General features: G+C 43.6%; 3 protein-coding genes across 18 annotated transcripts in view; all 3 read right to left on the reverse strand.

The window, feature by feature from the left end:
* The window catches only part of LOC121008577 (protocadherin gamma-C5-like), a 392139-nt gene that overhangs the window by 14441 nt on the left and 359992 nt on the right, over positions 1-17706 (reverse strand). For all 16 annotated transcript variants that reach the window (XM_040441303.1, XM_040441294.1, XM_040441320.1 and 13 more), the window contains one exon: positions 607-695. In XM_040441303.1, coding sequence (XP_040297237.1) covers positions 607-695 — 89 coding nt within the window. The remainder of the gene's footprint in view (positions 1-606; positions 696-17706) is intronic.
* LOC121008669 (protocadherin gamma-C5-like) overlaps positions 632-17706 on the reverse strand; it is a 145011-nt gene continuing 127936 nt past the window's right edge. The window contains 1 exon segment of the mRNA XM_040441367.1: positions 632-695. The gene's annotated coding sequence lies outside the window, so the exon portion shown is untranslated.
* LOC121008655 (protocadherin gamma-C5-like) overlaps positions 648-17706 on the reverse strand; it is a 236440-nt gene continuing 219381 nt past the window's right edge. Inside the window, 1 exon segment of the mRNA XM_040441342.1 lies at positions 648-695. The gene's annotated coding sequence lies outside the window, so the exon portion shown is untranslated.

Genomic DNA, 17706 nt, shown 5'->3' on the forward strand with positions numbered 1-17706 from the left:
CAAAATAATCGGTGACGTCAACGCAAACTTAATGCTGACACCCTCTCCACTCTGTCAGGGGGACTCTACTTGTATACGCGTTTAATAGAACAGGTTCTGTAGACATCTATGTGGAATCAGCTGACGACGGTGTAAAAGAAGTGCACTCTTTCACGCTATAGTAGGATCTTGGGCCTCTGCACGGTTCTTTTTACCTGACGCTAACATCGACCTGTAAGGCTGAGTTCATACTTAAGTTATTTGGTCAGTTTTGGCCCCGTAACTACCCAAATAAGTGAAGTGTGCATTGATTCTAAGAGCTACGCCTGTTATCTGCGTGTCATACTGGCTCACAGTATTGTTTCACTACCACAGCGGACTCATTATGTGTGTTGCTGCAAGGCACAGTGTTCTACACCACTATAGAGACTCTCTGCAAATTACTTCGGATTGAATCAGATCTTTTTGGAAAATTCGGCGAACTGACGGAATCAAATTTTTTTGAAATTCGCTCATCTCTACTTATACATTGGCATTTTCACCTAACAAGTAATCTCCAGTGACATTTCATAAGTCATTAGTATTATGATGAAATACACTCCATTGTTTCCACATATGAAGACTGACCATTAGCAGATGCCAGAATCATCGCCTGAAGTCTCTCAGTTTCAAACTGGTTGTTTGGCCACACTCCAGCCTCCTCTGCGGGTTGTGCTCTAAAGAGATTACAATGACACAACATGGTTACTGTTAAATATCAGACATAATTAAAGCAAGCCACAACAAACAGAACCTGAGATTTATTTGACTGCACCACAATGGGATATTTGTTCTTTATTGTCAAGCAAACGAAAACGGGCTCATTTTGAAAACAACCTAGCATTTGTCAGCAAAACAAGTCCAATATATGAATTAAGATAAAACAATAAAAGCCAATGATATTACAGACTTTATAAAAACTAGTGCAGAAAAAAACCAAAGGGGTTGATAACAAGGTGCTCATTATGCCGGGATCTCTAGTGGTCAGCTGTAATCTAGGGGGAATGTGTCAGCAAGTGTTCACTTTCCCTGCAGCGCCACTATAGGTGAAATGGAGAATTACATGCTTCCACTGTAATCAATGGGCTGTCCATGAAATGCAGATATGCTGATTCCTCCAGCACAAGAGAAGCTGTTTGTAGCTATTCCCTCCTCTGTCTAATAAAACGGGGTCCTCAGTGGTAGACATCCTCCTTCATTTAACATGAAAGGGAATGTGCCATCAGAAAATGACATATTGTTTATTATGTTTAGAATATTTATTTTTATTTTTTGGTGAGGCTATTTTTAATTTTTCATGTCAATATCTATATTTAAAAATGTAGCCATTAAGGCCACTATGCCTAAAAATAGGCGTCACTTCTTGGTCTGTACAGATCTCTTTACTGCAGTTACCTGCTTATCTATACACAGAGGTGATATAATTACAGGCAGGATTAGAGTCACAGATAAGACAGGATCCACCATTTACAATAGGTGATTGTCAAAGCTTAGCTATTTTTCCCTGTAAAATCACCTCTGCACAGCAATACTCCTTTTTACAGTGGTCACTAAACAAGCACAGGGGAATCACCAGGTATCGGCACTCTGATAAGGGAGGGGCGGCAGAGGACACAAGGTAACAAAGACTTTGAGAGGAAAGGGCCTGCACAGTGGACACAATGAGGGTGGGAGACATGAGATGGCAGGGGCTTTGTGTGCTGAGGGGAAACATAATCTGCAACAGGCAGAGGGTAGAGTTTATTGGAGGGTGAGAAAAGCGGCTGTGGGGAAATTTTAAAAACAGCAAAGATCACTTCTGGTGGTCAAACAATAACTCTCCACAAGAAAAGTGATTCTTAGCCCATGAATCCATGTAGGCTTGAGTGAATTGAGCTTCCGATCACAGATCCGAAGTTGATTTGTTCAAAAACGTCATTGTTAATGCGGTTTCCGTACAGCATTAAAATGTATTGGCTCCGTGTAGCCAAACTTCATTTCGACCAAAGTTGAGCAAGAATTCGGTAAATTTCTACGGTATTCTTATATGCGTGGCCTTCTATACAGACTGGCACCTCGGTACCAAAGCAGACTTCGTATTTCTTATTTTAAAATGTTTTTAAATACACAGATATGAATACCGTACTCATTCATCGAAGTATCGCACAACTTTGGTCGATTTGAAGTTTGGCTACACGGAGCCAATACATTTTAATGTTGTATGGAAACAGCATTAACAACAAAGTTTTCGAATGAATTGATATATGATCTGAAGCTCGATTTTCTCAAGCCTAAATAGGTGGTAGGTGAGAGAAGAATATTATCCAAGTTGATCTCCATGCAAATAGACTGTGCTCATTGCCTACCGGGTTCCTGCATATATCACTACATCTAGAGACTTTTTACCTCTACCCTACTCACTGTAATGCCTTTATTTTGCAGTTTGTGTACTCTCTGTGCTGCTGTAACACCGTGAATTTCCCCATGGTGGGATTATTAAAGGATTATCTTATTTTATGAATCACATGAATAAAACTATGGCACCACAATCTACTGTGATGTAAGTGAAAATCAGGTTTACAAAATTGTGCTAACTGACCCATCACATAAAGTGAAATAGCTGAAGTCTGCATGATATATACTCATCGACACTGCACAATATTGTATTGCATTTTAAAATCATTAGAATATGAAGAAGTTGTATTTCCATGTGTGTGAAACCTTTCTTTTCTATTGTTTTACCCCAATTACTGAGTCAGCTTGAAGTTGTCTGGACACCAACCAGGCAAAATAAAGTAGTTCCCCAAAATTGCATAATTTATTAGAAATGTTATTCAGTTTATTAGATTGTACATATTATTAGATTTCTTTCTATTCACTTACAAGTAATTTATCTCAAGAAATCTGTCACAAGTTGGATGCTGCCTGAGACCCTGGTGAAACTGTTCAGTCATTTGACCTAGTCATTTTGCTAAAATTAGTATTGATCTGTTCCAGTGTGAGTCGATAGACGGCTCATGCTCGGAAAGTCCTCATATTCAAAAACACACAGCTCTCCTGACCCCCTGCTGCAGACTACGATAGGAAGAGAGATGTCAATCAGCGGTTGGATGGGCAGATCTGGATGCTCATGAACATGAGGAGTACTGAGCGCATTTAGTCTATTGAGATGACTCCAGCTGCTAGATAATGGAAAAAGATAGGTTCAGGAGCAGCACTGCATGCGGCTTATGCAGAGCAATGGTGTAGACTATGCAACAGTTGGGCAAGAGACCACAGATCCAACGCGGTCCACATAGTGTGTAGGCACGGCCACGGCTGCTGGACTGCAGGGTGGTTGTAACCATGGAAACGAGCAGTGTATAATGTGATAGAAGAATGAATCCAGCAAAGGAGGCAATATGGACAATCACAATATGTCAGTAAGTGTTTTGTATTAATTTTATCTACATGATAAATGTCATTTGACGAAGTGAGCAGGGGCATAGCTACAGGTGGTGCAGAGGTAGCAGTTACTACCGGGCCCAGGAGCCTGAGGGGGCTCAAAGACCCACATAAGAAGACATCCGTATTATAGAAAGTGCAAGATGGTCAAGTTACACCTTTGGCTGGAGGGAAGGGATTAGGTCAAGAATTTTGCATGGGGGTGAGTTGCTGTTTCAATTTTTGCAGCAGGAAGCACGAAAGCTATGTGCTTCCCTGCTCCTGGCCACAAAGCACTGAGGGAAAGGGGGGCCCAAGCTGAACTCTTTCACCAGGGCCCATGAGCCTTTAGCTACGCGCCTGGAAGTGAGACAACCACTTTAACTAACAATAGTTACATATAAATGTAAATCATCTAAATCTAAGTGCAAAATATATTTTTTTTACACAATATAAGTTATCATTGTGTCCATAGTTGAAGGATCTGCAAATAATGGCGAGAGCGTACAAAAGAATTAAGTAAAATGCATAGAGAAATGTGTAAAAATGCTCACATAAAGTGAAATGCACACAATATAACCAAATAAAGGCTATTGATCTCAGTTCATCTGACTGAGAAATTTAGGACCTTAGGCAAAAAAGCAAAGCATGTAGAACCTTATTGTTACTCCACAGCTTGTAGTACAAAGTTAACAAAACCCCTATTCAACATCAGATCAAAAGAAATTCATTCTTAACAAATATTATATTGTTAAAATAAGTGTGGGTCCTTTATAGCTCTAAGGCCCCATGGTAATAGGGCAATAGTGTCAGTCGCCATTGAACCAAATTCATTTGTATAGAAGATTAATTATCTCTATCTTGACAGCTTTATTTGAACAATGAGTAACTATAACAGTATTTATGATTGCTCATTAAATTATACACATTTCAGCCCTTCATTTTAAAGGCTAGGATTAGATTTTATGAAAATTGTGGGTATATGCATGATGTAGATCACGGGTGTCAAACACAAGGCCCGCGGGCCGAATCCGGCCCGCCAGACCTCGTCATGTGGCCCGCGCAGCGAGCGAGCTGGCGGAGGCGGCTGGGCACAGGGAGATGAGCGCTTCCATTGTGGAAGCGCTCATCTCCAGTCATCTGTATCGCCGTCCTCAGGACAGCGATACAGATGCCTGCCTGTGCTGCGGTAGGGGAGGGAGAGGTGTGTCCCTTTCCCTTCCTCTGATAGGCTGCCGGCCTAGTGCCTGCAGCCTATCAGAGGCCGGCGACGTCATCGCGCTGCCTGAGCCATACAGCGTGGGACACAGGCCAGAAGAGGCCTGCATCGCATCACTGACATGGAGGTAAGTATGTGTTTTTTTTTTGTTTTTTTTTATTATGTACAATACTTTTACTGGCGGGGGCTGTTATTACTGGCAAAGGGGGGGCTGTTTGTTATTACTGGCAAAGGGGGGGCTGTTATTACTGGCGGGGGCTGTTATTACTGGCAAAGGGGGGGGCTGTTATTACTGGCAAAGGGGGGGGGGCTGTTATTACTGGCAAAGGGGGGGCTGTTATTACTGGCGGGGGCTGTTATTACTGGCACAGAGGGGCTGTTATTACTGACACAGAGGGGCTGTTATTACTGGGGGCTGTTATTACTGGCACAGAGGGGCTGTTATTACTGGGGGCTGTTATTACTGACACAGAGGGGCTCTTATTACTAGGGGCTGTTATTACTGGCACAGAGGGGCTCTTATTACTGGGGGCTGTTATTACTGACACAGAGGGGCTCTTATTACTGGGGGCTGTTATTACTGGCACAGAGGGGCTCTTATTACTGGGGGCTGTTATTACTGGCACAGAGGGGCTGTTATTACTGGGGGCTGTTATTACTGACACAGAGGGGCTCTTATTACTGGGGGCTGTTATTACTGGCACAGAGGGGCTGTTATTACTGGGGGCTGTTATTACTGACACAGAGGGGCTCTTATTACTGGGGGCTGTTATTACTGGCACAGAGGGGCTGTTATTACTGGGGGCTGTTATTACTGGCACAGAGGGGCTCTTATTACTGGGGGCTGTTATTACTGGCACAGAGGGGCTGTTATTACTGGGGGCTGTTATTACTGGCACAGAGGGGCTCTTATTACTGGGGGCTGTTATTACTAGCACAGAGGGGCTCTTATTACTGGGGGCTGTTATTACTGGCACAGAGGGGCTCTTATTACTGGGGGCTGTTATTACTGGGGGCTGTTATCACTGACACAGAGGGGCTCTTATTACTGGGGGCTGTTATTACTTGCACAGAGGGGCTCTTATTACTGGGGGCTGTTATTACTGGGGGCTGCTATTACTGGCACAGGGGGCTGCTATTACTGGCATAGGGGGCTATTATTACTGGCACAGGGGGGGCTGTTAATACTGGCACATGATTGGGGGCACTATAGGGGCATCTAATGAGGCCACAAAGAAGGGGTATTTTATATGGGCTCTCTGTACAGTACAATTTTATACTGGGACACATGGTGGGTACTATGGGGAAGGGGGGAGAGGAGTACTATGGGGTCATCTACGGGGGACACTAAGAAGGGGTATTTTATACTGGCACATTATGGGGGCACTATGAGGACATTAGCTCAAATGGGGGCATTACAAGGGGGTATTTTTTGTACTGTCACATTATAAGGAGAATTATTACTACTGGGGGGGGCATTATGGTGGGCTTTATTACTCCCCCATGGTATGACCCCCTAGTAGCAGCACCAGCCTCTCCCTGCTCTGCTATCCCTCTGCACCTTCTCCAAATACTTATTATGAAATCTTTCTCATTAGGATAAAACACCTCATCAGCTCCACTGAGCCCCCGGCCAAAGTGTGGAAGTGGCGTCCGAGATCCCCAAGGGCCAAGCCAAGTAATTGTAAGTTTTCCGGCCCTTTGAGGGTGACCAAACTGCTGATGCGGCCCCCGATGAATTTGAGTTTGACACCCCTGATGTAGATGCAGTGGCGTACATAGAGATGTAAGGTCCCCATAGCACAGGACAGAAGGGTTTCTGCCTAAACCCTTTTCAATGACCCTTGGGCAATTTTTCCATTGCTTCATTTGCTAAATGATTTAACTTTAGAGGGTAGAGTCCTGACCAAGTTTTCACCCCCAGTAGAAGAGGGGATAATCCCAACTACGACTGGGCCCCCTCTTGCTCTGAGCCCCATAGCAGTCCCCAGGTCTGCCGCTATAGTAGTTACGCTCCTGTGTAGATGTATCTGGCCACCTAATGTAACTTTTGTTGTAATTTTTTATACCCTTTAACCCCTTCACTACCGAGCCACTTTTCACCTTAAATCCCAGGCCGATTTTTGCAAATCTGACATGTGTCATTTTATGTGGTAATTACTTTAAAACACTTTTACGTATGCAGGCCATTCAGAGATTGTTTTCTTGTCACATATTGTACTTCATGATAGTGGTAAAATTGAGTAAAAAAATGTCATTATTATTTATAAAAGAAAATACCAAATTTACAAAAAAATTTGAAAAATTAGCAAATTTACAAATTTCTATTTCTCTACTCCAAAAATAGTTACTACTTTACATTCCCCATATGTCTACTTCATGTTTGGATAAGTTTGTGAATGGCATTTTTTTTTTTTTTTTTGGGGGGGACATTAGAAGGCTTAGAAGTTTAGAAACAGAAAATTTCCAAAACCCACTTTTTAATGACCATTTCAGGTCTGAAGTCACTTTGTGAGGCTTACATAATAGAAACCACCCTAAAATTACCACATTTTAGAAACTACACCCCTTTAAGGTATTCAAAACTGATTTTACAAATGTTGTTAACCCTTTAGGTGTTCCTCAAGAATTAATGGAAAATGGAGATGACATTTCAGAATTAAACTTTTTTGGCAGATTTCCCATTTTAATAAAATTAATTCCCACTAATAAAGCAAGGGTTAACAGCCAAACAAAACTCAATATTTATTGCCCTGATTCTGTAGTTTCCAGAAACACCCCATATGTGGTTGTAAACTGCTGTACTGGCACATGGCAGGGTGCAGAAGGAAAGGAACGCCATATGGTTTTTGGAAGGCAGATTTCAATAAGAAAATTTTAAGTTGCCATGTCACATTTGAAGACCCCCTGATGCACCCCTAGAGTAGAAACTCCCCAAAAATTACCCCATTTTGGAAGCAACGGGATAAGGTAGCAGTTTTGTTGGTACTATTTTAGGGTACATATGATTTTTGGTTGCTCTAAATGACACTTTTTGTGAGGCAAGGTAACAAAAAATAGCTGTTTTGGCACCGTTTTTATTTTTTGTTATTTATAGTGTTCATCTGACAGGTTAGATCATGTACTATTTTTATAGAGCAGGTTGTTACGGATGCAACAATACCAAATATGGTTGTTTGTTTCAGTTTTACATAATAAAGCATTTTCGAAAAAAAATATTTTTTAGTGTCTCCATATTCTGAAAGCCATAGTTTTCTCTTTTTTAGGTGACTGTCTTAGGCTACTTTCACACTTGCGTTCGGGGTTCAAACGGAACTCACAAGCCTTCAAATGGAACTCACAAGCGGCCCCGAACAGATCCGTACAGCCCCAATGCATTCTGAGTGGATGCGGATCCGCTCAGAATGCGTCAGTTTGGCACCGTTTGGCCTCCGTTACGCTCAGCAGGCGGACACCCGAACGCAGCTTGCAGCGTTTTCGTGTCCGCCAGGCCGTGCGGAGCCAAACGGATCCGTCCAGACTTATAATGCAAGTCAATGGGGACGGATCCTTTTGACGTTGGCACAATATGGTGCAATTGCAAACGGATCCGTCCCCCATTGACTTTCAATGTAAAGTCAGGAGTCCCTATTAATATACCATCAGATCGGAGTTTTCTCCAATCCGATGGTATATTTTAACTTGAAGCGTCCCCATCACCATGGGAACGCCTCTATGTTAGAATATACCATCGGATTTGAGTTAGATCGTGAACCTCAGATCCGACAGTATATTCTAACACAGAGGCGTTCCCATGGTGATGGGGACGCTTCAAATTAGAATATACTGAGAACTGTGTACATGACTGCCCCCTGCTGCCTGGCAGGTGATGCCAGGCAGCAGGGGGCAGACCCCTCCTCCCTCCCCTGTATTTAACTCATTGGTGGCCAGTGCGGTGGCCCCCCTCCCCCCCTGTATTTAACTCATTGGTGGCCAGTGCGGCCGGCCCCCTCTCCCTCCCGCCCCTATATTTAACTCATTGTTGGCCATTGCGGCCGCCCCCCCATTTTTAACTCATTGGTGGCCAGTGCGGCCGGCTCCCCCCTCCCCCCCCTGTTTTTAACTCATTGGTGGCCAGTGCGGCCAGCCCACCTCCCTGTTTTTAACTCATTGGTGGCCAGTGCGGCCTCCCCTCTCCCCCCTCCTAATTAAAATGACCGACCCCCCATCATCGCTGGGACTCCGATCGGTAACCATGGCAACCAGGACACTACTGCAGTCCTGGCTGCTATGGTTACTTAGCAATTTTAGAAGCATTATACTTACCTGCGATGTCTGTGACCGGCCCGGCGCTCCTCCTACTGGTAAGTGAAAGGTCTGTGCGGCGCATTGCTTATAGCACAGACCTTCCACTTACCAGTAGGAGGAGCGCCCGGCCGGTCACAGACATCGCAGGTAAGTATAATGCTTCTATTGCTAAGTAACCATGGCAGCCAGGAATGCAGTAGCGTCCTGGTTGCCATGGTTACTGATCGGAGTCCCAGCGATTAAACTGGGACTCCGATCGGAACTCTCCACTGCCACCAATGATGGAGGGGGGGCCGGCCGCACTGGGCACCAATGAGTTAAAAACAGGGGGGGAGGGGGGGCCGGCCGCACTGGCCACCAATGAGTTAAAAACAGGGGGGGAGGGAGGGGGGGCCGGCCGCACTGGCCACCAATGAGTTAAAAACAGGGGGGGCTGGCCGCACTGGCCACCAATGAGTTAAAAACGGGGGGGGCGGCCGCACTGGCCACCAATGAGTTAAAAACAGGGGGGGCCGGCCGCACTGGCCACCAATGAGTTAAATATAAGGGAGGGAGGGGGGGGCGGCCCGAACTGGCCACCAATGAGTTAAATACAGGGGAGGGAGGGGGGGCCGCACTGGCCACCAATGAGTGGAAGCACCTGCCAGGCAGCAGGGGGCAGTCATGTACACAGTTCTTTTAGTATATTCTAACTTGAAGCGTCCCCATCACCATGGGAACGCCTCTGTGTTATAATATACTGTCGGATCTGAGTTTTCACAAAGTGAAAAATCAGATCTGAAAAAAACTGTTATGCAGACGGATCCGTTCTGAACGGATGCAAGCGTTTGCATTATAGGAGCGGATCCGTCTGTACAGACACCAGACGGATCCGCTCCGAATGCAAGTGTGAAAGTAACCTTATGTAGGGGCTCATTTTTTTCGGGATGAGATGACGGTTTGATTGGTACAATTTTAGAGTGCATATGAATTTTTGATTGCTTGCTATTGCACTTTTTGTGATGTAAGGTGACAAAAAATTGCTTTTTCTACACCATTTTTCCTGTGGTCTTACGGACGCGGCAATGCCTAATATGTATACTTTTTTTTATTTATTTATGTTTTACACAATAACAGCATTTTTTTATTTAAAAAAAATCATGTTTCAGTGTCTCCATGTTCTGAGAGGAATAGTTTTTTTATTTTTTGGGTGATTGTCTTAGGTAGGGTCTCATTTTTTGTGAGATGAGATGACGGTTTGATTGGTACTATTTTGGGGTGCGTATGACTTTTTGATCGCTTGGTATTCAATTTTTTGTGATGTAAGGTGACAAAAAAATTCTTTTTTCACACCGTTTTTATTTCTAAGGGTTAGGTCATATGGTATTTTATAGAGCAGGATGTTATGGACGCGGAAATACCTAATATGTCTACCTTTTTATTTTATTTTTTACATTTAACACAATAAAAGCATTTTTGAAACAAAAAAATCATGTTTTAGTGTCTCCATAGTCTGAGAGCCATATATATATATATTTTTTGGGGTATTGTCTTAGGTAGCGGCTAATTTTTTGTGGGATAAGGTGACGGTTAGATTGGTACTATTTTGGGGGGGCATATGCCTTTTTGATTGCTTGGTGTTGCACTTTTAGTGATGTAAGGTGACAAAAAATTTATTTTTTAGCAGTTTTTTTTTATGGTGTTCACCTGAGGGATTGGGTCATGTGATATTTTTATAGAGCGTATCGATACGGACGCGGCGATACCTAATATGTCCACTTTTCCTTTTTTCCCTATTATTTACAATTTTTTTGTCATGCAAAAAACACATTCGCAGAGTCGGACGCAAACACCGGCGAGGGAAGGAGAATACTTTATTCCTCGAGGAGTCACAAATACACAATGTTCTCAATCTTTCTGCCCAGATATTGAGTGATGATCATATCTCACTCTTGAGCAGGCATCCTCAAACTGCGGCCCTCCAGCTGTTGTAAAACTACAACACCCACAATGCCCTGCTGTAGGCTGATACCTGTAGGCTGTTTGGGCATGCTGGGAGTTGTAGTTTTGCAACAGCTGGAGGGCCGCAGTTTGAGGATGCCTGCTCTTGAGCAAAGGACTGGGCTTTTCACCTAGTTGTCATTTTGATTTGTTTGGGACTATCGTGGATGTCAATCGTTTCTCCCATTTATTAACTGTTAAGAGACATTTTTCTTTAATGGATATGGCAGATGAATCCAAGGAAATAAGCGTGACATAGTTTGTCTCCTGAAAATAAATTGCATACTTCTATGGGACAGCCCTCTTTGTTATATCAGGATGAATTGTCCAGTGCTATTTTGAGGCATTTGGAGTCTGAATCCATGAGGGAATATGTCAGAGAACCAGTAATTGCTATTCCGAATCCTGACTTTTATTCAGTCCAGTCCCGGACTTCAGTGCTGGATAATTTTCAGGATTTGGTGGAGTCTGAATTAGTTTGTCTTCATAAAACCTCTTTGAATAATGAGCATGTTAATAACCTAACAAAAAATGAGAAATCAGCCCTTTATGACATGAAGAATAATGAAAGGATAGTAGTGCGTGCAGCAGATAAGGGGGGTATGGCTGTTGTTCTGGATTCTGCACTTTATAAGAAGCTGAACCTAGAACTTTTATGCAATACTTCCACCTATCGCAAATTACCTTGTGACCCTACCCTTCAATTCAGAGACTCCCTTGCCACATTTTTGGCTGAGTGTAAGTCTCTAGGAGTTTTGAATGAAGAAATGAGAGACCAATTGTTCCGATATTCCACTCACTGCTCAAAGTCCACAAGGAGGTATTTCCCCCTCCCACGAGACCTATAGTTGCATGTATAGGCTCTTTGAATGAAAGAATAGGTCAGTGGGTGGATCAGATCTTGCAGTCTTTACTACTACAGGTCCCAGGTTATCTTCTTGATAGCAAGCATGTTTTGCAGTCTCTTCAGGGCATTCAGTGGAAATCCAGTTATTATTGGGTAACTTGTGATGTTGCCTCTCTGTATTCCAGCATACCGATAGAATTGGCACTACAGGCTCTGTCGCATCACCTGAACAGTTACAGTTCTTACAATAATGAAGTAAAACAGTTTATTTTGTCCTCAGTTGATTTTTTGCTAAAACACAATTATTTAGTTTTTGATAAAAAGTTCTTTTTACAGGTGCAAGGTGCATCTATGGGAGCCAAATCCTCGCCTTCTTTAGCCAACCTTTTTGTGGCGTGGTGGGAGGAGTCTTATATTTTTTCAGAAGATAATCCCTTCTTACCACATCTAATATGGTAAGGCAGATTTATAGATGACCTCCTCCTTATATGTGGGGGTTGCCAAGAAGACATAATTTCTTTTGGAACTTTTATCAATAACAATAATTGTAACTTGAGCTTCACTTTAACCACCTCCCGACCGCCTAACGCACGGATGCGTCCGGAAGGTGGTTGATTCATTCCTCCTGGACACATCCGTGCGTCATCTCGCGAGACGCGAGATCTCCTGTGAACGCGCGCACACAGGCGCGCGCGCTCACAGGAACGGAAGGTAAGAGAGTGGATCTCCAGCCTGCCAGCGGCGATCGTTCGCTGGCAGGCTGGAGATGTGATTTTTTTAACCCCTAACAGGTATATTAGACGCTGTTATGATAACAGCGTCTAATATACCTGCTACCTGGTCCTCTGGTGGTCCCCATTGTTTGGATCGACCACCAGAGGACACAGGTAGCTCAGTAAAGTAGCACCAACCACCACTACACTACACTACACCCCCCCCGTCACTTATTAACCCCTTATTCACCCCTGATCACCCCAGATCACCCCATATAGACTCCCTGATCACCCCCCTGTCATTGATCACCCCCCTGTCATTGATAACCCCCTGTAAGGCTCCATTCAGAGGTCCATATGAATTTTACGGATCCACTGATAGATGGATCGGATCCGCAAAACACATACGGACGTCTGAATGGAGCCTTACAGGGGAGTGATCAATGACTGTGGTGATCACCCCATATAGACTCCCTGATCACCCCCCTGTCATTGATCACCCCCCTGTAAGGCTGCATTCAGACGTCCGTATGAATTTTACGGATCCACTGATAGATGGATCGGATCCGCAAAACACATACGGACATCTGAATGGAGCTTTACAGGGGGGTGATCACCCCATATAGACTCCCTGATCACCCCCCTGTCATTGATCACCCCCCTGTCATTGATCACCCCCCTGTCATTGATCACCCCCCTGTCAGGCTGCATTCAGATGTCCGTATGATTTTTACGGATCCACTGATACATGGATTGGATCCGCAAAACACATACGGACATCTGAATGGAGCCTTATAGGGGGGTGATCAATGACAGGGGGGTGATCACCCCATATAGACTCCCTGATCACCCCCCTGTCATTGATCACCCCCCTGTAAGGCTGCATTCAGATGTCCGTATGATTTTTACGGATCCACTGATACATGGATCGGATCCGCAAAACACGGACATCTGAATGGAGCCTGACAGGGGGGGTGATCAATGACAGGGGGGTGATCACCCCATATAGACTCCCTGATCACCCCCCTGTCATTGATCACCCCCCTGTCATTGATCACCCCCCTGTCATTGATCACCCCCCTGTCAGGCTGCATTCAGATGTCCGTATGATTTTTACAGATCCACTGATACATGGATCGGATCCGCAAAACACATACGGACATCTGAATGGAGCCTTATAGGGGGGTGATCAATGACAGGGGGGTGATCACCCCATATAGACTCCCTGATCACCCCCTGTCATTGATCACCCCCCTGTCATTGATCACCCCCCTGTCAGGCTGCATTCAGATGTCCGTATGATTTTTACGGATCCACTGATACATGGATCGGATCCGCAAAACACGGACATCTGAATGGAGCCTTATGGGGGGTGATCAATGACAGGGGGGTGATCACCCCATATAGACTCCCTGATCACCCCCTGTCATTGATCACCCCCCTGTCATTGATCACCCCCCTGTCAGGCTGCATTCAGATGTCCGTATGATTTTTACGGATCCACTGATACATGGATCGGATCCGCAAAACACATACGGACATCTGAATGGAGCCTTATAGGGGGGTGATCAATGACAGGGGGGTGATCAATGACAGGGGGGTGATCACCCCATATAGACTCCCTGATCACCCCCCTGTCATTGATCACCCCCCTGTCATTGATCACCCCCCTGTAAGGCTCCATTCAGACATTTTTTTGGCCCAAGTTAGCGGAAATTTTTTTTTCTTACAAAGTCTCATATTCCACTAACTTGTGTCAAAAAATAAAATCTCACATGAACTCACCATACCCCTCACGGAATCCAAATGCGTAAAAATTTTTAGACATTTATATTCCAGACTTCTTCTCACGCTTTAGGGCCCCTAGAATGCCAGGGCAGTATAAATACCCCACATGTGACCCCATTTCGGAAAGAAGACACCCCAAGGTATTCCGTGAGGGGCATATTGAGTCCATGAAAGATTGAAATTTTTGTCCCAAGTTAGCGGAAAGGGAGACTTTGTGAGAAAAAAATAAAAAATATCAATTTCCGCTAACTTGTGCCAAAAAAATTTTTCTATGAACTCGCCATGCCCCTCATTGAATACCTTGGGGTGTCTTCTTTCCAAAATGGGGTCACATGTGGGGTATTTATACTGCCCTGGCATTTTAGGGGCCCCAAAGCGTGAGAAGAAGTCTGGTATCCAAATGTCTAAAAATGCCCTCCTAAAAGGAATTTGGGCCCCTTTGTGCATCTAGGCTGCATGGTATCTCCGTATTCACGGGGAATGTGTTTTGGGGTGTCATTTTACATATACCCATGCTGGGTGAGAGAAATATCTTGGTCAAATGCCTACTTTGTATAAAAAAAATGGGAAAAGTTGTCTTTTGCCAAGATATTTCTCTCACCCAGCATGGGTATATGTAAAATGACACCCCAAAACACATTCCCCAACTTCTCCTGAATACGGAGATACCACATGTGTGACACTTTTTTGCAGCCTAGGTGGGCAAAGGGGCCCACATTCCAAAGAGCACCTTTAGGATTTCACAGGTCATTTACCTACTTACCACACATTAGGGCCCCTGGAAAATGCCAGGGCAGTATAACTACCCCACAAGTGACCCCATTTTGGAAAGAAGACACCCCAAGGTATTCCGTGAGGGGCATGGCGAGTTCCTAGAATTTTTATTTTTTGTCACAAGTTAGTGGAAAATGATGATTTTTTTTTTTTTTCTTACAAAGTCTCATATTCCACTAACTTGTGACAAAAAATAAAAACTTCCATGAACTCACTATGCCCATCAGCGAATACCTTGGGGTGTCTTCTTTGCAATATGGGGTCACTTGTGGGGTAGTTATACTTCCCTGGCATTCTAGGGGCCCAAATGTGTGGTAAGGAGTTTGAAATCAAATTCTGTAAAAAATGGCACCTTTCGGTGAAATCCGAAAGGTGCTCTTTGGAATGTGGGCCCCTTTGCCCACCTAGGCTGCAAAAAAGTGCCACACATGTGGTATCTCCGTATTCAGGAGAAGTTGGGGAATGTGTTTTGGGGTGTCATTTTACATATACCCATGCTGGGTGAGAGAAATATCTTGGCAAAAGACAACTTTGTATAAAAAAATGGGAAAAGTTGTCTTTTGCCAAGATATTTCTCTCAACCAGCATGGGTATATGTAAAATGACACCCCAAAACACATTCCCCAACTTCTCCTGAATACGGAGATACCACATGTGTGACACTTTTTTGCAGCCTAGGTGGGCAAAGGGGCCCACATTCCAATGAGCACCTTTCGGATTTCACCAGCCATTTTTTACAGAATTTGATTTCAAACTCCTTACCACACATTTGGGCCCATAGAATGCCAGGGCAGTATAACTACCCCACAAGTGACCCCATTTTGGAAAGAAGACACCCCAAGGTATTCGCTGATGGGCATAGTGAGTTCATAATTATATAGGATAAACCAGGCACTCAAGTATGGAGTAAATTGATAAGGATATTTATTCCCACAATGACAATAGAATATAACAATAAAATTCACCAATAAAATACTATAAAATATTATAAAACACTTTAAACCGTAATAGCAGCAATATTAGACATATACACTAAAAATCAATGCGTTGATTGAATAGCAGCAGCATATATGTTAAAATCAATACATAAATTGATAAGCAGCAGCAATGGACATATGCATTAATTGATAAGTAGCGGCATTGGACATATGCGGCTTAATGATACTGAAGTCATTGGGTTCAGAAGACAAGGAAAACGCAGGAAAAACGCAATTGGTAACAGAGTCTTATAAGCGCTTTTTTGGTTTCGGTAATACTGATTTGCACAGCGGTGGCGTCCCACCGATTTGAGCAACTGTGTTGCTTAGTTTTACCTGGCCAGTAGGTCTTTATCCTACGTCCGGATCTGTGGAAATTTGCTGTGGGCGCGGTGTCACCTGGATATCCTGCTCACGGAAGCAATGTCTGTGGCTATGTTTGGATTCCTCCGGTGTTCGTCGCTCTCAGTCACAGCTAGTCGATTCTTAGAAGTCCAGGGGAGCTATTTTTCCAGCATGCCGGTACAGGGTATTTAACCATACGCGTTTCGGGGTTCTCTGAATGACCCCTTCCTCAGTGACCCCTTCCATAGTGAGTTCATGGAAGTTTTTATTTTTTGTCACAAGTTAGTGTAAGAGAAAAAAAGTTAGACTTTGTAAGAAAAAAAAAAAAAAATCATCATTTTCCGCTAACTTGTGACAAAAAATAAAAAGTTCTATGAACTCACTATGCCCATCAGCGAATACCTTAGGGTGTCTACTTTCCGAAATGGGGTCATTTGTGGGGTGTTTGTACTGTCTGGGCATTGTAGAACCTCAGGAAACATGACAGGTGCTCAGAAAGTCAGAGCTGCTTCAAAAAGCGTAAATTCACATTTTTGTACCATAGTTTGTAAACGCTATAACTTTTACCCAAACCATTTTTTTTGCGACTTTTCAGAGTGAATGCCAAAGAATCTCTAGTCATTTTTTAGCGAGAGAAAATTCCACCTGGTCATTGGATGGAGGCGTTGAATATGCCTCCAGAACTAGGAGGAGGGACTTATTGGCCTCATCTTCTAGGAGTACACGTATGAGCCAGGCCGAAAAGAAAGGTGTTGTTTTTTTTACAGTATGTAGCTTGGAGTACAGACAGGTTGTCAACATCATAAATAAATATATTCCCATACTGTACCAAGATGAGATTTATTCAAGAATTGTACAGGGAGGTATTAAATGTGTTGCTAAAAGGGCCCCTACTGTAGGTTCTATACTATCCCCTAGCATGTTCCTCTCTGAAAAACCATCATGTGGACACAAAATTTGCCGGTGTTGTTATCAGTTATAAGATATCCTCTTATATTAATTGCAACACGAAATACGTTGTGTACCTTATCTGCTGCACCTCTTGTAGACTGCAGTACGTGGGATGCACGACTAATACCTTAAAAACAAAGATTCGGAAACATTTATCCGATGCAAACAATGAAAAGGCATTGAATGCTTCTGCAGTTTCTCGACATTTTCTTGATGTCCACGGGGGTGATTTATCTTTTTTTACCTTCTGTGGAAATGAGAGGGTCTCTAAACCATACAGAGGGGACCATCACAGGAAAAAGTTATATTGGCAAGGAAAACATTTTGGATTTTTATACTTGAGACTAGATTTCCAACAGATTTAAATAGGAGACAGGATGATATTTATTATTATTGATGCTGAAA

This window comes from Bufo bufo, chromosome 1, assembly GCF_905171765.1.
Source record: "Bufo bufo chromosome 1, aBufBuf1.1, whole genome shotgun sequence".
In the NCBI taxonomy this organism is placed as follows: domain Eukaryota; kingdom Metazoa; phylum Chordata; class Amphibia; order Anura; family Bufonidae; genus Bufo; species Bufo bufo.